At 37.3% G+C, this 22192-nt stretch overlaps 1 protein-coding gene across 33 annotated transcripts in view; it reads right to left on the bottom strand.

The window, feature by feature from the left end:
- LOC132132047 (disks large homolog 2) overlaps nt 1–22192 on the bottom strand; it is a 220222-nt gene that overhangs the window by 74310 nt on the left and 123720 nt on the right. Inside the window, exon 1 of one of the 33 annotated variants that reach the window (XM_059544249.1) lies at nt 11980–12115. The exons of 31 other annotated variants lie outside the window; for them this stretch is intronic. In XM_059544249.1, coding sequence (XP_059400232.1) covers nt 11980–12057 — 78 coding nt within the window. In that variant the 5' untranslated portion in view covers nt 12058–12115. Of the gene's footprint in view, nt 1–11979; nt 12116–22192 lie in introns of those variants that run through there. One more of the 33 variants, XM_059544253.1, reaches the window with a different exon arrangement.

Genomic DNA, 22192 nt, shown 5'->3' with positions numbered 1-22192 from the left:
GTTAAAAATACTCTGTAAATAGTAAACTAGTATTCTTTTGCTAACAAGGCCAATTGGAGGACAGAATTATAATTAGGATAATTAGGATATAATTATAATGCATGAATAATGTATACTTGAAATTTGTGAGAGAAGTCAGTTAAAAAGTCGCTAAATCATCCAGTGAGAAAATGTCAGCCGTTTCTAATTCCCAAAAGTGTTGTGCATTTCTATCACACTTTTACCATGATGACAAACACCACTTATCACTGTCAATGTTTGAAATGATGACAGCCTCAGGATGTGTGTGTGTGTGTGTGTGTGTGTTTTATGCCATGTGTCAATGGCAAATTTTCCATCATATTTCAGTGTGTGAGTTGTATGCCATGTGTCAATGGCAAATGCTAGTCATGGATGCCAGCAAGCTGTGATTCCACATCACCGAGATAAACCCATGTATAATACTGCTGAAAATGTCATAATGCTGTCAAATTAATTTTCCCACCTTTCAACAGACAGACCATCAAGTGACAGGTGGTCAACCCTGACATTCACACGTCGCAGTGCCCACTCAATCAGCTACACTCACAAGGGTGAGAGAACATGGCTCCTACATGTATGTGGTTGTAGTATTAACACAGAAATTGCTGAATATATAATACACACTGAAAAAAACAGCGCATGAACGCTTATTGTCACCTGTGAGGTTTAGACTATCGTTCTAACAATCAATTCAAACCACGTCATGTTGCAGTTCCTACTGTAATAAAGATATCGGCTAAATGCCAAGTATTTCCACTTTTCCATTTGCTCACCAAAGCCAACTTGCATTCTGCATTTGGCAAAAGGTTCATTTTGGACATTGTGTACTGTATGTATGAAAGCAGGAAGTTGGTGCTATTCAAGCAGCACAATGAATGACAAAATACTAGCTAATAATACACACTACAGGCACTGGGAGTGTCTGGGATCGGGATTCTAATTAAAGGCTCCCTCTCTCATGCGGCTCTTAATACAAGAGAAGTACTCAGGCTACCACGTGTCTTAGTTCTCACAGGAACTGAAAGACTCTCTTCTCTCCTTCCCAATCTTACAGTATTTGCCACTGCTCTCAAATGGTAAATACACACACACACACATACACACGATGAGACAAGAACTCCCACTCTTTAAGACTTACAAGATTCACAAAAAAAATATATATATATATATAAAACCCACGTTACAGGGCAGAGTTTAAGTGGTTGATTCACCCTGTCAGTGTGTGACAGGTCATGTATTGCTTCAGTGAAAGCCATTGTGGTCCAGAGCCCATCTTTCCTTAGAGAGAGGATGACCATATGCTGAGAAAGTCAAAATACTGTACAGTCTGACAGGCAACCAGCTACTGTAGGCATTAGGAATAGGCTTTTAAGGAAAATAAACACTGAAAGAGCTTTACATATTACCTCAGAACTTTTTTTTATCATCAAATAGAGCATTATGTAATTTTATTACTATAGCAGGAAGGTGTGTGTGTGGGGGGGGGGGGGGGGGGGGGGTCTGATTGATCTGGTTGTCCCTTGTGTGCTGTTGCTGTAGTTCATTTTTACTACCACAAGGTGGGGCTTGTGGTTAGAATTTGAGATTGGACCAGTTGCTACAAACTTAGTCCAGACCCACAGATTGATCTTGGCACTGATTAAAAAAAAATCCATTCTCTCTATAGCTCCTGTGTGATGGATCAAACAAGCATCTCTGCTGAAAGCATTGTGTCTATTTCAGATGAAAAGTGAATGATTTTACTCACTGGCAAAGTAATGTTACAGGATGAGCAAATGAAACTGTTATACAGCCGCTCTGTCTCGGAACTGAGAGTGAGGAATGATGGTACAGTCATTTGCCAACTGCAGCACATAGTCAGTTCATGCCCATTAAAGGCAATGATACTGCCACAGAGTGTGTGCGTGTTTACACTGCTGGTTTAACTCAGCAATTATTATAAAGTTTGACAGAGTATGACAATCATCAACTGAAGTGACAAACTTTGGTCAGTATTAAACGAATGCTAAACACTTAGTCATAAGAGTCTTGTCTACAAAGCTCATGCACATTGCTGAACTATTTAAAAAATTAACATGATTTTTGTTTTTGTTAATTGAAATTAATATTAATTAAAATAAAAGCACTACATGATAAAAACCTCAGAAAATGTTGCCTTAGAAACAAACTAAAATAAATTAAAATAATTAAAACAAAAAAAAATAAATATGAGAAAATAATAAAATCAACAAAGCAAATGACAAAATTAACAAAACAAACTAAAATTTGAATCAAAATATAAAATGTATTTTTCTAAATATTAATAAAAGCAACAATAGTATATAAATAATAATAGTAAAATAACACTGTGCCATTGCTGTCAGATTTATTGTTTTTATTATTACTGATTTGAAATATATTACTGATATTATTATGGAGATTCCAAATGAGCTTGATAACAGGCAAAACACTAAATATTAAAGATTGGAAATTTAAACAGTGTACTGATTATAATTTAATGCAAGGGGTAATGAGGTTATCTCTGCAGATACAAAAGCAGTGCCAAGACTTACTTTGGAGAAATAGCTTTTTGTTGGATTCAAGAAGAGATTCCCTGAACCCTATTGTGTTCAGCACCATCAGCACCAAAATAATCACCATTAGTGTTCACTAAAAGAAAGTTTCAACTCCTCTTAATGTCCTCTTATCCTTTCCATCTCGTCAACTTGTACCTCAACTATACTTTATTTACAGTATATCAACTCAAGTTTGTGCTCTGAAAAATAAATGCAGGCACTTGAACTTGAACTGTTGCAATGCAGTTGCCAAAATAAGAGTATTTTTAGTGCGTTATTATGAGGTTGCTAGGGTGTTACTTGATGGCACAAGTCAAAAGAACCCCTTCCCTCAGCTCAGTGCCTTCTTCAGTGCAAGTCTATGGGATTTTTTTTTTTTTTTTTTTTGATTGGACTGCCTTTGAAAAACGATAATACCCCAAAACTGCAAGAATTTTAAGAGTGAGGCTTGCGTTAGCACATCTAGCCTAACATACATAAACCTCTCAATGTCTACACAGCATTGCATTTACTGAGCATTTTCTGTCTAAAATATGGCTTCAGGCTGCACATCCAACCTTAAATTGTTTTAACACCTCTGGCGTTCTTCTAAAGACAGAAGACAGCTCTTACATTGATTAGTTTCATTAGTCTCTTTTCCACTGGAATAAGTCTCTGAGTGCTGGCAGCGTCAGTGCTTGATGTTTCAAAGGCTAATGCACGGAATGCATTTGGTCGAGAGCCAGGCCTGTGTAATCAACTTCAGAAATTATGAAACAAGTTCAATGGTTCAATAAAAACTGGAATAGTGGCTAAATCCACCACAGAGAATTTAAAATAGCATTACCTAACCAAAGCAAGAAGGCGGTTAAAAGGATAAATGGAGAACTGTGAACAATTATACCTCCTAAGTAGACTGGTTTTGAAAAACATTTAATCTTTTATTTCCTGGGAAACCCTGTCTAAAAGATTTGGTTATGAAATGCTGGTCTACTTGTTTTAAACTTAAACTGAATAAAGAGCTGCTAACCTGACTGCAACTCCTTCGGTGGCTCTTCAGAAGTCTCTCAGTCAAATTTTGCTTCCATTTACAGACGGTGATGAGCGACGGCCATTTAATCGGCCCCAAGTCGGGAGCTTTGCTCTTCAAGGCCTCAACGCTGAGACGTTTGTGCAGCGGTCGTAAGGATTCAGTTTGAGGAGGGGAAAGAAGGTTGGGCACGCTTCCTCGGTGGAACTTCTCCCGAAAAAGGCCATTATTTGTCAACATGTAGCTCATGGTGTATGGCAGTTCGCCCAGCAAAGCTGGACAATGCGCAGACTTCCACAAAAGCCTCTGTCAAAGCATTTCGAAGGCACCCAATCAGCTTCACAACAGGGTCACCCTAACACCAATACAATGTACACATCCACAGCACAGTGGAGTCAAAAAAAAAAAAAAAAGATTATTGACTTTTCAGTGCTTTTGGCTAATAAACAAACTAATCCATTGATTCTTAAAAAAACTGAAAGTCGGTCAAATATCAGAAGCCAAATCCAGCAGCTTTGGATGTTAGGACGTTTAGAACTCCAGGCTTAGACAGGCGTTAACTCTTAAACAAATCATTGTGCTGCTCGAGAAGACAGCATGAAGTCTGTTCATCCTTGAATGAGTATTCCCTTCCATCGGGGGATGGCGTATGTGAGTGGAATGGCTGAGATGGATCCTTTTGGCCGTGTTCTGTGCAATGGTAGGCTAGGCTAACCGAAGTTTAGTTGGACTTTTTTCAGGGTTTGGTAGGGAGAAAAAAGTTCACAGAGAGTGACACAAACTCAATAAATCAGGGGGTGATGGGGTGGCAGAGGGAGGTAGATGAGATGAGATTAGCGAGGGGCAGCACTGAGATGCAAATCACATGGGGGTATAATTAAAGCCTAGGGGAACATCAGTCCACTGAGTGCCCATTGCCAGATTACAGCCAATCAATAATGGAGCCGACAAACACAAATCCATACACAGTGATGTTTATCAGTCGCAGACACGAGCAAAACTTAAATTCACCACACTGGGAATGCCACAGCAGGCTTAAATGTGCATTACAGGATTATGAGTGTGAAAGGAAAATTAAACGCAAAAACAGCAATTAACCATGTCCTGGGCTCCATGCTGCCAAATCAGACAAATAGGGATGATGGGAGATCCCAGAATAGACAGGTTAAATGTGTTATTTCTCTGATTACAGCACAAAATGTTGCTTAATGAGGACAAGCGGCTAATCAGGTTCGCAAAGAAAATGGTCTGACAGCTTCTTGATAATTATATCAATTGCAGCCTGGTCTGAAGGGGCGAAAAAGAAATGCAATGAGACATACAGCATATGATTCCATCAAGGGATGTGGCTGTGCTGTATACAAATCTACTGTAAATACTAGCATGCATATAGACAATTAATGTTTCTTCAACTTCAAGCTTTTATTTTATTTTTTATTAAGATTAAATATTATAGTTTTACCCTTGACTTAGATTTCAATCTTAAACTAGGAAAATGCATCATAAAAATGTCATTATTAGATGTTCCATAACGTGATAGTGGAAACAAAAAGTTAAACCATTTACCATGTTTGGAAATTATTTCAATTTTTCAAAAACTACAACTATACATCAGCATCCTTTCTATTACAGAATGACACTGAACATTATAAAGGTGCTGGAAATGATTCAATTTAAAAATACATAAGGAAGAAAATAAGTAAAAGAATTATTGGCTATTACTGGTGGACAAATAATAAACTGAGAGTGTGGAAAATGTTGTATTGTAAGAAGGTTTATTTTCTAACAGCTTACATGGACAAAAGTCTGTTCCTGAAGCAACAGCCTTTTACATGATGGTAGATATTATTTTTCTGATACTTCTATGTTTTTTTTCATGATTGTGTCAGACACTATGCTGCTGTGTTTTTTTTGACGTCTATGTTATAGGTGTGAATGTGTGTTGTCTGTTAAAATTTGTGTTTGTGTTGCATTAATAAGAAAGGGTTCGCTCTGAGACAGTTTGGTCAAAACTGCTCCTCTCACATTCATTGTGTGGTACTGGATTATCCAACCCCCTGTTCAGCTACAGAAAAAACAGCCCTGTCTCGCTGTGTCTTTCTGTCTGTCTCTCTTTCCCATTGGGTCAGTGGATAAAACTGGATAGGCAAGGATGAGGAACATGGATCGGGTTGCCCCGTGACTACCATACACAAAGATCAAGAAAGAAAAGCAGACCCTTAAACAAGGCACTCTAGATATGGGCCAACACTCATCTCAAAAACCTATCCTTACCCAGCTCTCTCCCTCTGTGTTTATATCCACCCTGCTCTGCGTATCAACAGTATGACATTTTGTAATCCATAACTCAAACTCCCCCCATCTGTTACCTTCAGCCGAGAGCTCCATCTATTATACATAAGTTTTAACCTGCACATCTTGTAAGGCCTCCTAGAGAGATCCAGACAGAGGGAGAGAAGCCATGAAGTGATAGAAGAACAGATCAAATACAAATATTATTGTGTATAAGAGACAAAGGGTGGAAAGAAAATGAAGAGATCTGAAATAGGAGACATGATGTCTGAGCAAAGACATACATCAGCTCATATAGTTCCAGTGGCTCAGTGGTAGAGAACTGTGTTTGCAGCGCAAAAGGTTGTGGGTTAAATTCCCAGGAAACACACATACGTACTGTAAAAAAAAAAAATAAATAAAATACTGAATGCACTGTAAGTCGCTTTGGATAAACTGAGAGTGCTGAGCGCTGATCAAGGTACCTGCTCAGAAAACATCTAAGGCCATCAAAAGATCTTTGAACATCATAAGAGATACCATTCTTTTGATTATAATTGTTGTGGACAATCATTTGAGTGGGCAAAACTGATACTTCATAATCACTTAAACAACATCATACTAATTTTTAAAATCCAATGAAAATAAGACGAAGAAGAATTATCTAAAAAAATAAAACAAAAAACAAACATTCTAAAAAAATAAATCATTAAAATAATTCTCATTCTATAAATGATTTGCTTATACAGTTCATATTTCTGAATTTAAAACTGCGCAGAGAGAGTATTTTAACAATAACATTATTTAAGCAGGTATCCCAGCAGTCTGACATTACTGTTTGACTCTTAAAGTGAGCTAAAAAGCTATGGTTACATGTGTGCTCTCATCTGGGACTGTTAAAGCCTTTATAATGGTCTGATCTCAGGACTAGAAACAAGGAAAGAATAAATATACAGTGCAGATTGCAGGACGATGAAATTATATGCTTACGTCTGGGTTTGTTCCAGGTAATGGTGGGCCATTTGATGACACATATAATTCTTTCCTTTAGATCTACAAACCAGCGGAGCAACTAATGAGAATTTGTTTTTGTTTTTTAACCACTAAATACATCACTGGAACTTCACATCATTAATCTTACAAACAAACAAACAGAACAAACACACAGCGGTTTAAATCATCAAATAAAAGCAACTAAAAATATTCAACTCTTTTTGGCAACAAAAACAGCATAAAAAGTCAAAAGCAACCAAAGTAAAGGGAGGTACATTTACCTTTTTTTTTTTACATTTACTATGGAAATACCATAATATCACCACAGTCATTTTAAGGGTCATTACTGGTTCTGTTTAGTAAAAGTTCAACTTAAAATATTGTTGGTAGTAGTGTTGGATCTTCTAGCCTGTGTTACGGTTTCTGCCATTTGGCCTCTTCAAGCATTCTCGCTGTGGGAATAGACTGTCAGTCGCTGACAGCTTGTCTGCTAGCCGACAGAGACATGCTCCGGCCTTAAGTCCAGGGGGAAATGGTTTGTGTAAGTGAAAGCCATCCTAACATTAACAGTCTTATTTCAGATTGAAGAGCGGCCGAATTCACCTGTCAGATTCATCTCACGACATGCGCAGCAATTCCCCCTCCTGAATCAGAAAATGTCACACAATTTGTTCTCCTAATTAAGAGTTAAATGAAGCATTCAGCTTGACATGGAGTGATGAATCTGAGCTGTCCAATTTAGAGCATTATGTATTCAGTAAATTAAAATTAAAACAACATGAAATCTAAATGGACCATATTTACTCTCTTAATAAATGTCCCTGGTTTTGCTGTGCATTATTCATTAGCAAAATAAACTTATTTTTTTCCTGCTAATGTAATTAATGGCAAGTAGGTGGGGAAAACAAATTCACAAATGAAGTCATTAATTAAATTCTAATCTACATAACCATCAATCAATCTGCAATGTAAGTGTCATGACAAAGCAATGTAAATGCATTAATATGATAATATAAACAACTTATTATAGGCCAGAACCAAAATGCAACACTCAAGGTCCATCCCTCTTTTTCACAATCAACCAAAATGTCCTTGAAGATATGCAGCTCTGCAACAAAGAAACTATTTGCATGAACTTGGAGGCTGCTGATGGTTAAACAATAGCTGTAGCAAAAAAAGATGATATATACTCCATAATAATTCCACAACACTACAGTATAGTGGCAGACAATAGGAATATGCATACAGTCTTATCTATTCTGAGCGATAAGACAAAGAAAAAAAGGGATGTTTTTAGTGCTGTCCTTTATCATGTGGCCATTCTGTCTGCTAATGCCATTGTAATGTTCTCCAGATGTTCATCGAGGCAGTGCTAATTAAGTCCTTCTAACTCTGCAACTCTACAGAACACTTAAACAATGAATACTTATTTTAAAAAAGAGGTTGAGAGAGAGAGACAATGACATAAACAATGTGGGACTAAATAGTTTTACAGTCCTTCTCTAAAATGATCCAACATCCTGCCTTTATACTGCAACACTACTGTACAGCTCTGTTCCCAAACGTAGACAGCACTTGTCTGTTCTAAAGGTTTACTGCAAAATGTTTTTAAGATGTGGTTTTTAATGTGGTTTTGAAATACTATTACTGTGAAGTATTTTTACAGATTAAAACAATTGTTTTCCATTTGAATATATAAAAAATTATATAAAAAAATGTATTGCATGTACTCATACTGAACATTTTTGGTATGGGTCTTTTGGTTTGGTAGTCATGTATATCGAACAAATACAGCATAGTTTTAACCACTGCATGAGTGGAACTTCAATGAAGATGAATGAACATCTCATGTTATCACTCAATCAGTGTTTCAACCTCGGAAAGACGTCAATAAAACAACCTGTGAACAAAATGTGATGTAACATTTAATTTTCCTCATTCAAGTCATCAGTGTCCACAACTCATTAGTTTGCTAAAGAAATGAAGTGAAGAGAAGAGCATTTTGCAAAATTTTGACTACATACTGATTATATTTTACTTTATCTGTTAGCGATGTCTTTATTGTGTAGTGTATATTTAAATCAATCTGTTATGAAACAATGACAGCCACTGTGTAAATGAAATATTTCAACACCAAATAGAAAGGTAAAAGTTTAGAAGTTGAGTGCTGATTGTTATATTTAAAAATAAATGGCAATTCAATTTAACTTTGGGCTCTGTTTTTAATTGTAACTTTATAGTAATGTACAGTAAGAGGGATCTCTTTAATTTAGTGCATAAGATGTGTTTCTTATTTCTTATTCCCCGGGAACACATGATAGGTAAAAATTGATAGCCTGAATGCACTGTAAGTCGCTTTGGATAAAAGCGTCTGCCAAATACATCAATTAAAATTGTTATCCCTAAGAGAATGCTAATTATAACTGAATTGAAAGAAAGAGCTATTTGTTCAGTAAACCATACCAAACTGTGATGTCAAAACTGAGGTATATACGAACCATCATGTTAGTGTACAGTTACACCCCTCATATATATATATACAGTATATACGTGTATGTGTGTGTGTGTGTGTGGGTGTGTGTGTGTGAATATGTATGCATACTTGTGATATGTATCATATCCTTAAAAAAATAGTCTTTTAGAACTACAAGTTGCATTGTGTGAGAGTATCACAATAGTGTACCATGTACCACTGTGTAACTGCTGCCTATGTAGAGCATTCACTTATAAGGTTCCATTTTGGTTTGAATGCTGCCTTAAAAGGCAGCTGTTTATGTATGCAGTAGACAGTAAAGCACCACTATGTTTTAAAACAAATCTCCGTTCCCAAAATACAAAGTGAACCTCAACACATGAACCTCTCAAGGCCTTTGAGTGTACAGCCCATTTGCTGACAGACACATTCGACCATCACCGCCTATTAAAACAAGCGACATCTCTAACTTCCTGTGATTAAACTTATCACTGTTCACAGCAGAGCCTGTGGTGGCACTAAGCCACATCTGTCAAATATCCCTCCACCAGGACTGGCTCAGAAAACACGTAGCCTAATCTGCAGCGGAACTGCAAACATCCACTATTTGCGATGCAATCCAGCACCAGGATTGGTTTAAGCCGGAGTTCAAACCCTGGACATAACAAATCTAGTCAACATCCTAACGTAGGCTGATGCAAGTCAAATCGGAGTCTGTTCAAACTAGTCTAGATTATAGCAGGATTATCAATAATGCAGAGGCTGTAGTCTGAATCAGCATCACTTGAAATAATTCTAGGGTTTGCTGCTCCTAGAGTGAGGACAAGAGACACCTCAATATGTTGGAGACGAAAACAGGTACAGAGTGCGAGACAGAATATAACAATAGCACAAGCCAGTTACAAAATGCATTACCTCTGTCTTTACAGTTCTTATGACATTTGCGATGGAAAGAGTATTTTGGAACAAACCACATAAAAGGAAACTGAATTCAGTTGGCTAATTTCTGATCCATGTAACACTGCGTTAGTGTTAACACAACTCATTTCCGCTTATCCTATACATAACCACCTGTCACTCCTGAAAGCCTATACATTATTCATATAAAATAAAACTTATTTTATTTTCCTGATAATAAAGCATTAAACAAACTTACGGATTCTCTTAATATAATGTGGAAAAATATATATTATTTAAAAAATATATCTATAGCATTTGCATACAGCATCTGATATCTTCCATTTATGCAAATTTTAATTACTGTATTACAATAATTGAGAATATGATGGACATCACTGAGAATGAGGACTGAGAAAATACTGTACTAAAAATACAAATTAAAAAAATGGTATTACATTAATAACATTAATTGTCATAAAAATAGTGTAACAATGCAAACACTTAAAAAGCTTTATTTTCTTGAGTTCTCATTTTCTTGCATTCATAAGTTAAAAAGCTTTGGGTCAGTTTATTTATTTATTTTTTTAAGAGACCTTCATAATGTTATAACAGATTTCTAATAAATACATTAAATACATTTTTTTTTCTTTTGAGCTTTCTATTCAGCAAATAATCCAGAAAAAAAGGAGCATGATTTCCACACAAACCCCAGCACAACACTTTTCCAACATTGATAATAAAAAAATGTTTCATGAGCACTACATCAGCATAACATAATGATTTCTGAAAGATCATGTCACTGTAATTTAGCTTTGACATCACAAAAATAAATGACATTTTAGACAACTTTGTTTTTCTTTTAATTTGTAATAGTATTTCACAATATTACAGTTTTACTGTATATTTTTATCAAATATATTCAGCCTTGGTGAGCATCGAAAGTGAATTTCAAAAAAATTCTTACTGACCTCAAACTTTTGAACAGTACTGAATTTATTTTTCTTTCCATTTTAGGATGCAACATGGCATAGATATGCTCTGGACATACTTTGTGAGATTCCCCCAGTAAAAATTTCAAACACTGAGCACTTGCACATCAGGCAGGTAAGAGAATAAAACCTGTTGCATTCAAATCCTAAACTAGTTCAAGCACAGACACTTCCTTCCCTTCAAAGTGTAACAGTGCTGAGGACCCTTGCAGATGATAGGAAACTAGTAAAAAATTCAAGAAGGCAGGCTATAGGACAAATCAGATATGGTGCTGAACATCTCAAGACTGTGAGAGATGACAGAGGAAGAGAAAGAGTGAGAATAAGAGAGGGAGACAGACTGCTTTACTCCACAGATGGTACAGCATGGTAAACACAAGGGTAACAGGAAGACAGCAGGTTAAGAGGATTATATGCAGATCATTATTAATGCTTTGTAAAGCAAGCTGGAATTCAGACAATGGGATAAAACGTTATTATGTCACTCCCACTATATGATGATGAAGATCAGATCTGGGGGAGGAAAAAAACGGGAAGTACTCAATCTTGCACTCCAGAAACTTCTTTACGATTATCACAACTGCTTTTTAGCGTTAACAAACTTTAATGAAAACACACACAGGAAACAACTCAATAATACATTTCCTTCCTCATGTCCATTTCCAACTCACCTTTTGCTAATCAATTCAGATTAGAAAGCACTAAAAACAAGGTCATATTCTTTTAAATGAACTCTTCACAGAGTAAATAGAAATCTCCCACACCTACCTTCTGCATTTTAGTCTTCCTAGCATTCTGAAGCAGCCTGCGACCAAGCTTCTTGGCATACCAAATGGAGGCAAACATAGTGTAGCTGAGTGTAATCTCTCCGTATGAATTATGAGTAAACACTGTGAAGGAGTCACCAGTCCCAGCGTCAAAGAGAGAGAGAGAGAGAGAGAGAGAGAGAGAGAGAGAGATGCTGTTCACTCTCTACACACATACACACACACACATACACACACACACTCAGTAAAGCGGCACTCAGTCTAGAGCAGGTGAGAGAGAAAGAGGGAGGGCAAAAAGAGACACATAATGATTGGAGAAGTCACAAATCTCATATGCACTCTCTCTTTAAAGTCTCACTGTTTTCTCCTTTCTCTTGTCTGCAGATTTATTTTCATATTGCCAACAGACTGGTGAGTCTTCTCTTTTATGGTATCGTGTGGGGCTATGTTTCTCTGTCTGTGCTAACAGAGTAGGAGACCCCAAGCCAATGTAGTTGCACTTTCTGTGAGGGGTAGTACATGAGTCTATCTGGCCCCGGTTCAGGGTCTCTTCTGCCTGTGTGAGAGATGAATGCGGATCCTCAAGCTAGTGGGATAAATCATCTAACGCTCCTGAGGTTCCTCTGGGACCAAAACACAATCTGTCTGTGCCATCAGTGAGGGTAAACATGCATCCCTCACACCTCTGCAATGCTTTGGATCATTGTCAAATTCACGCCTACGTGAGACCGCTATGGTCGCTGAACAGAATGCTGGATTCTACCTGTAATTATATAATTTAATGCCAAAACAAGCTAATTTAAATTGTGTTGGAAAGAGGGGGCTTTTTTTAAAGGGATATACTGTACAGTAGTTCAAACAAAAATGTACTCATCGCACAATCAAGAGTACTTCCTTCTGTAGAACATAAAAGATGATATTTTAGAGGAATTTTAGAGGAATTTTAGAGGCTCCAATGCCTCCAATGCCAATGCCTCCAATGCCAAAGAGGTTCCTAAAATACTTCAAAATATCTTTTTGGTTCTGCAGAAGAAAGTAAGTCAAAGAGGTTTGGGATGACATGATGTTAACTAAGTGATTACAGAATTGCAATTTTTGAGTGGACAACTGGAGTTTCAGACGAGGACTCAACAATGTTTCAAACTGCGCGGAAAGAAACCAAAGTCTATGATCAGAAGTCAGAAATCTCAATATGATCTTAAACATTTTTCATAAAGTTCTTCAAGGACCAAATACTCTGAACTTTGCTTTGCACATTCACTCTATAGCTCTATACTCTTTGCAAGTTACCAATTATCTCAATCTCAACAAACTCGGGATTGTAAAAGACCGCAATGATACTCAATTTAGGCATAACTGTTGACCCCATTAAAGACAACATGAAATGCATACACTAACCATTTACTTCTATGACATGATTCCAATTTTTCAAAGAAAAAAAGTTGGTTTTGGTAATGGTTAATTGGTTTTAGACCTTAGAAATTTAACACAAAAATGGTTTCTTTAAAATAATGTGCACCATTTAATTCCTCAATAAAACCAGGAATGTGTATTATGAAAGTAAATTTGGTCAATTTTGATTCTGGTATATGGACTTTAAATCTCCTGAGCAACAAGCATCTTATTTATTATTATTAAAGAATACTTTTTTTTCCAGCAAGGATCTATTAAACGGATCAAAAGTGACAGCAAAGATATTTGTTATGTTACAAAAGAAACAACACAACTGTTTTCAACATTGATAATAATAAGAAATGTTTCCCGAGCACCAAATAAGCATGATTTCTAAAAGATCATGTGACACTAAAAACTGGAGTAATGATTGCAGAAAGCAAAAGAGATTTCTTTCAAAAATGACTCCAAACTTTAGTGCATGTTTTAACGGATACTCTTGCTATCATATTGTACAATATTGATTGTAGTGTTTTTAATTAAAACGTGAAACTTCTTCTAAATCATTGAACGAAGCCAATAATTCATGGGAAATGAAAAATGTTACTGGTCTGTTGTGATTAACTGTTATTTGATAATGTTTTTGTACTGCTTAGTTATAAAAAGACTGCTCTAAATTTTTCAAGAGCCATCATTTTTAACACAGTTGACACAGAGATTAATGGTCAGCCCTCTTATAAGACACTCATTTTTCACACTGATCTGGAAAGTGGGTGTGTGTGAGCCAGTATTACAGCAGGAGGAGAGATTTCATTATTCTTCCTATTCTTCCGCTCCCCATCACACCCCAGCATGCGTTTTCACACACTCCAAATGAGCTTCATTTTAACATTACCGAACGTCTTTGCTGACAACGTCACACATTCAACCACTCCCAGAGCTATTCACGGTCCTGAACACACTGATAAGAGCGATCCAGAGCCTACAAATAGAGATCAGCCAATCATCATCCAATGGTGAGAGCAGTTCATCAAAATCGAACCTTTTTCAGGCTAACTGTACATTACAATAGTAAATGTTCATTCAACCACATCAGAATGGGAATACTGAGATCTGAGCAGACATAGTGAGCCCGTTCAGCCAGCAAGGATATGGAAATGTTAGCACAAGGGTGGTGTGGGATAAATAATGAGGCAGGGATGTGATTCACCCCATGTGGGGGCGAATAGAGGCGCTACAGAGTTACAGAAGCCTTGAGTCATGATGTTACTCACTGATGTTCTTTTGACAACATGGAGCTGCAGAAAAACGCTAGACACAAAACACAACAACTGAGTGACAAAAAGCTGCAGGCATCGAAAAACATGGTAGAAAGCTCTAATGAACTATAATAAGGTGCGCAATAGAACAGGTTATTGAGCAGGGGAAAAAAAGGCTATTCCGGGCTGGCCACAATTTTACTAGTACATTTGCTTTTTCATGTTTTTATGATAATGAGTACATAAGATGGTTAACAAAGCCACATGTATAGCTCCAGGTCCATTTATTAATGATTATATATATATATATATATATATATATATATATATATATATATATATATACTGTGTGTATATATATATATATATATGTATATATATATATATATATATATATATATATATGTATATATACAAATATATATATATATATATATATACACTGTATATATATATATAGTATATATTTACACAAAGTACAATCTAAGAAATTGTGAAAATAGCTTTTCAAATAAAGAGATGAATCAAGCGGGTTTATAGCTGAAAGCTAGGCAGGATTCAACCCCATATCCTCGGTATGACCAGAAAGGGTGGGGGATACTGAATCTAATCAACCTGTGGGTTTCTATAGCTAGAGAATAAACAGGGGAGTCTAAGCAGGAAATATTACAAGAGAATACATTTAATTTGAGGCAATAAATCTCTGCTGCAGTGAATCAATAAATAGCTATTTTGTTAAATGAGTACACCTTGCTTGTTGCATAACTAGTGCACTTCATCTTGAATTCACATTTTAAATGCTACATATTATAATGATTGTTACACAATTCCAGCACTGAGCTGAATAAAGTAATCTTTATTCTGAAATCAGCTTACGCCTGAGCAGATTCTTGTTAAAAAAAACTCTTATCACACTTATCAGTTCTGAAACTTAACCTTCTTAATACAAAAAAAAAAAAAAATGCCGTATGAACTGTTGGTAAATATAATACATCAGCTAAAAACAGCTATTTGGTAATTGTTTTAGACCAGAGGTTTGCAGACATCTTGAAGACACTAACCCCAAAATATGATCATCGCCTGGAAAAGGACCACATACCTAAAATATAAGCATCTATATACATAAATGTAAGAGGAACTACCATTTTGACCCGAATATAAGAATATAATTTTTTCTTGAAAAAAATCTGAAAAAACACAGTCGTCTTATATTCAGGGTCTATTCTTTGACATTTCAATAATACACCCACGACCATAGGTGGCGCTAAAACGCATAAAACAAGTGTGCCAGGAAATAAGTATTATAATGTGTGTTGTAAAGATCGAGTGAAAACAAAAGAAAAAGAAAATGCTTACAGCGGCATGAGTCATGACTGTCATTAGCCTGATGGGACCAAACTTTCTCTGTAAGTGATTTTAAAACATAAGACAGTACCCAGATTTGAAGACTACAATAAGATTTCACTTCTACTGTTAATACAATTTTGGAAGGCTACTATGAGATGGATGGACTAAATGTTATATAATTCAAATGTGCTACCTTTTATTTTTATGGTGTATCAAAAAGTGTATATTTTTAAACGTGATTATTATTGGTACATTTTACCAATATTTACCATACTTTCAAAACAAAAATTTAAATTGAAACAATATGCAATATGAAATTTATTTAAGAAAAATTATTGATTTACAGAGAAAGAGAGAGAGAGAGAGAGAAAACAAGATTTGGTTTTCAAAAAGCCTTTTTCCGAAAGGTACAGTAAACCTCGAAAAAGAGGGGTTTTCTTATAATCAGGGTCATCTTATATTCGGGTCAATATGGTAATGGGAAAAATACTCTTTTTTTTTTTATTATTGTTTGGGGATACAAATCAAACTCATTTGTGAAATTGTGCAACATGGAAAATGTATGATGCAGTTAAATCTGGATTTGCTCTAGACAAATCACTCTTATTTATCAAAAGACAAGTCTGATACACAAATTACAGTTCACTGGAAAATATGCTTGCCTTAGCAGAGCTCCCTTCATTATCAGGTTTGTCTTTGATTATCCTACGGCACATCTGTAATAGATGGGCTACAGTGGAGCGTTTTTCAGACTGCATACATTCCAGCGCAGCTATTGATTTTTGCATGCCGGAGAACTCTGTGTGCGCAGGGAAATTTCCTCATACTGCCTGCTCATGTCTAGGAAATGAATGGACCTGGGGGTGTGGGGCTGCATTGCATTCTCTAAATAATAGGTCTATCCCAGATAGGATGTGCATAAGAAACCTGCGGTACAGCATTGTTGATTATCTCAGTGAGTCACAGGTCCCTACAATCCATCATGAACACAGGGATCATAAGAAGCAGCAGACTGAGGGGTCATTCGGTCTGATGCTGTTCATTAAAGAAGGCTTTTTGGAGTAAGTAAAATCGAAGGGTGGCTTTGAGACCACCGGAAGCCCTGGAGTTTAGACAAGTCAAATCGGGCTTTACTGTCATTGCGCTACATGTGTGGACATATAGTGGTGCACTCACAAGTAAACATTTGTTAAGTCCTTATTAAGTTCTTGTAACATGGACTGTTTATAAGAAAGTGTCTGGTGCATTTAGAGAGAAAAGAGTGTGTTTCTACAGGTGGTTTGTCTAGCCCACTCACCTGCCCAGTATACTCACCACTCACACTCAGAATTGCACAATGTTTTTGAGGATTTCAACCGTTTACATGTGGTGTGTTCTACTTACACTGTTGTACAATGCACACACATTTTAATCTTATCGTTACAACCTGTCGAGTACAACAGCAATGACTGTGGGATTACTTAAGTTAGAAAGTAATGGAATTACTTAAAGGGTTGTACGAGGGACTGTGGGCGACTGCTGAAAGGACCGTTCTGATCAGCATAGTAAACACATATGCATAATCCAGAATCCCTTGCCCATCAATTCTACTTCATCCTGAAAATACATTGTAATGATAAAAACTTCCTAATCATCGGGAAGAAGGAGGCGGGAACCGGCGGACAATCAAAAAACATTTTAATTACAAAAATAAACACAAAACAGCGCACCAGCCCCTCACGGACGACTGGTGCGCTCATATAAAAACCAAAACACAACTAAAAGCCCAGGCCTGGTCCTCTCTCATCCATCACTGTCGTCGCTCCAGTTTTATATCCTTCCATCTCCTACGTGGGACTCGAGACCGGCGGTGGGCCGCAGGTGCCACTGATTTGCCCAATCATTGCCGGCCTCACTCCTTGTTCCCACGTCCCTCGGCCCCGCCCCACTCGCCACATACCCCCATCGCCCCTCTCAGGCCGGGGGGTACCCACGAGACTGCGCGGTGGACGGCGACGGCTCCTCCGGTTTTGGGCAGCCGGCAGGAATCCCCCGTTCCCTGCTCCTCCCCGTTCAGGCGGACGGCAGCAGGCTCCGTCTCTCTGGCGAACGGCGCCGACTCCTCCGCTCCCTCGCGGACGGCAGCCGCCCCTCCAGATAGCGGGCGGTCGGCAGCGAGCTCGCCCGTCCCCGGCAACTCGCTCCAGCCCACCGCCTCGAGCGTCCATGGCGGCATCCTCCTCGCCTGCTCTGTGGCACCGCGGATTCCCCACAGCGGCGAGGGATCTTCAGCAGTGCGTCCCTCCTTCTCCCGGGCTTCGGCACCACTGTAATGATAAAAACCTCCTAATCATCGGGAAGAAGGAGGCGGGAACCGGCGGACAATCAAAAAACATTTTAATTACAAAAATAAACACAAAACAGCGCACCAGCCCCTCACGGACGACTGGTGCGCTCATATAAAAACCAAAACACAACTAAAAGCCCAGGCCTGGTCCTCTCTCATCCTTCACTGTCGTCGCTCCAGTTTTATATCCTTCCATCTCCTACGTGGGACTCGAGACCGGCGGTGGGCCGCAGGTGCCACTGATTTGCCCAATCATTGCCGGCCTCACTCCTTGTTCCCACGCCCCTCGGCCCCGCCCCACTCGCCACATACATTCTAAGCACTTTTCATACCCTCAACAAACACAATCACAATCCAACTACACACACATTAAGATTCAAATCATGGACCTAGAAAACAGTTTTCCCCCATCTAAAAAGGTAAAATCATTTCTCCCTCAGATTCCTCACTTATGGATGAAATACTAAAATCAATCACATTTCACATAAGGTGATAGCCACTGAGATGGCAGCAGAAAAGCTTCATATGACAGAGCCATAGAAAGAAGAGCATGAAAAAACAAAAGCAAACAAAGGAATGAACAAACAAAAGATGAAAGAAAGCAACAAAAGAACAAACAAATGAAAGAGAAGAAAGGAAAATGAACAAAAGAATGAAAGAAAGAAAAACTAGAAGAGTGAACAAACTTAAGATTAAAACAAAGAAAAAATAAACTAATGAAAGAAAGAAAGAAAGAAAGAAAGAAAGAGACAGAGATAGATTAGTGGTCTCTAGTTTAAGTAATCCCACAGTTATTGCTGTTGTACAGGTTGTAATGATAAGATAAAAATGTGTGTGTATTGTACAACAGTATTAGTAGAACACACACACACACACACACACATTCAGATCAGCATTAGTCTCTCAGCAGAAAGAAATGCAGAGACATAGGATCCCATTGATCCCAGTTAAAATACTGAGCCACATCATGACTTTGACTCTGTGGACATTGCGGTGTCCCCCGCATACACAGTTATGTCATGCCAAGGGTAAACCATGGCCATGTAACCTTGGCCTCCTTCTGAAATAACAAATAAATACATTAAACGTCAGAATCAAATATATACTATTTATTTTCTTAATACATACACTCAAAAAAAATTGCTTGTTGGTCTAACTTAATACAATTTTGACACACATTTCCAAGCATTTAAACTGATTTATTTGAACTTAAATTAAGTTTAATGTACTGATTTGTAAAATTCATGCTAATTTAATGAGATCACAACAATTTCACTGGACATATTCTGTGAATGTTCCCTGAACATATTTCACTCTTGTTGATCCAAGCAGCGTTGTTGCTATTCAGGCTGGTGCCTTCGTGCAGAGTTGTGTGAGTTTTATGCATTTTTATGAAAATGGAAAGGCCTGTTAGAGTTTAAGTTTTTCATGTTTAGTTATTTTGAACATTTAAAAGAGTTCAGACAACATAAAATTATGTTTTTTGTTTTTGTTTTTTTTGGGGTTACCATTGTGGTGAAGAGTAGAGCTTGATCTTATGTTGTCAGTAGTTGTCATACACACACGTACTGTAAATGTTCTATGATCATTTGATTGTGAAGGGTAGAAATGCTGACAATATAGACTGTGTAAATCATGTGCTTGCCCTCAAACTGATTTATTTTATTTTTTCTTTTGATTCTCATATTTATTATGAGAGTGTATAACAGCCAGCATAACACTTATTCAGTACAACATAACACTAAGTAAAATTTTTGTAGCATGCAAGTAATGATCAAGTAAAAATGTTCTTGTGACATTAGTATAGTTACAGCTCATGTAGCCTGTAGCTTAAGCACAAAGTCTACTTCACCATAATGGTAACCTCAAAAATCATAAACATGAACTCTTTTAAATGTAAAAAATTACTTAACACACTTTAATGTGTCTTTCCCTTTAGCAAAAACACATTAAACAGCACTTAATTTCAACATTTATTCTCCTGGTCTATCTCTACATGAAGCATGCTGGGAACTAGAAATCCACTGCCCAGTTTCAGTCAATGCAACATAAATCATTCATGTAGACCCAACTTAACTTCAATGGTTTAAGTTAACATTTTACAAATTTAATTTAATTTAATATAATACAATTGAGTGCAAATGACAGCTGAATAAAAAACTATGAGGTTTATGTTGTTTTAGCTTATTTTTATTTTAGCCTTTACATGGTTCCTGGCCCATGTAAAGGGCAGAGGCTCTGACAGGGGACCACATCAAAGTGATATGTAGCTCAGGCTCCAGCAGATCCCTAAAGCCCACTGTCCTGCCTACAGCACCTTCTCAATTTGCATATAATCTTGCATCTAAGGAGGCAACTGCAAGGACTTAATCTGAAAGGAAAAAGCAATTGACAGAAATAGGAATGGGAAAAAACTGGTGATCACGTGTGATCTTTAGACTGAAGTATTGGATTCTACAAATTCAGCTTTGTCAGAAAAAGAAACAAAATGTTAAAATAGAAAACAGTTAAATTATACAGTAAATAGTAGGAATATTTAACAATATTTCTATTTTATTGTATTTTTGCAATCTTGGCAATCATGACTTAAAATTTTATATACCAGATGTCTAGTAATTTCTACAATTTGAAAAGTCAAACACTTGACCTCTGCACAACACAGCATCAGCTGTGTTTCCACCCCAATGGCAAAAGTTGTGAAACATGTAAGAGGGTCTTAATTCTGCTTCACTCTGCAAATGTTAACAGGAAACAGGTGGAAAGCATGATGCTAAAAGACTTAAATGAGATGTTTCTCTTTAAATTGTCTTTGAGCCATCAGAAATGGAAGAGCAAAAGGTACACTTTTATTCAGTGCATGCTGAAATCTCAACATCAAATTAGACACAATTTTGCAGATGGCAGTTCCATCAAGGTTTTGTAAAGGAGCATGGGATGAGGGCTCGGACTCTGCCCCTTTCAGGAAATCTCCCACTGCCTGCCATATGCATTCACCCACTAATAGCAAATCAATTTCTCTGGTCCTTACTGTGTAATGGATTCTGCCTGAAATGCAACCTCCAATGCCCTCCCTTCCAGTTTTCGCTGTCTTCTCCTTCCGACTGCCTCTCTCTTGGTTTCCAGCTTGTGGTGGGTAATTTGGGGTGTTAATTGCAGCATGTTATAGTGTCCTGTCAGTTTGGAAATGAAGCACTGGGAAGCCACTTTAAGATGCCAACACATATGCGCACATGGCACTCTCCATGGTGCTGCAATGCTATTGTGTACCTTACATAAATTATTGTCTCATTGTGACCCGATAGCGCACTTTCTCTCTTTCTCTGCCAGTGACAGAGCTGCTTTAATGTGCACTAAAACTGAGTTATATCACCCCTGCACCAGCAATTACCTGAACCACAAGGAAAACTTGTGTGCTCTGTATAAACTACCAATTTCTTGCTGTTAAATGCAGCTAGGAAATAGTTTAAAGTTCACTCTATGCTTTTCAGGGAATACATTTCTCTCTGTAACAAAGCTGAGGTGTGCACTGATGGATCTAAACTTCAGTTTCCAGGTGCACTCTGGGAGATTAAAGGGGGTTGGTATTTAAGACAATCAGGAAGTGTAACAGCAGAGTGGTGCACAGCAGCAGGGAATGAAGTAGATAAGAGCTCTCAAGTCAGATAAATACAGAAGGTTGACAGAAAGTGAATAGGACCTACAGTCCTCTTTTCTTTCTTTTTTTTCACCCAAACTGTGGAATGTGTTCAGGACAAAATTAAAATGATGAAAAGTGGCTTTGTTTACACAGCATGAGAATACAGCTGCATGTATGATTTCATTCACATAGTTTTGTAAAACAATTTAAATGAAAAAATAGAATGTTAATTGTTATAACCTTAAATTTACAT

Source organism: Carassius carassius, chromosome 49 (genome assembly GCF_963082965.1).
Source record: "Carassius carassius chromosome 49, fCarCar2.1, whole genome shotgun sequence".
NCBI lineage: Eukaryota > Metazoa > Chordata > Actinopteri > Cypriniformes > Cyprinidae > Carassius > Carassius carassius.
The sequence above is the reverse complement of the archived record's forward strand: the minus strand, read 5'-3'. Positions and strand labels throughout refer to the sequence as shown.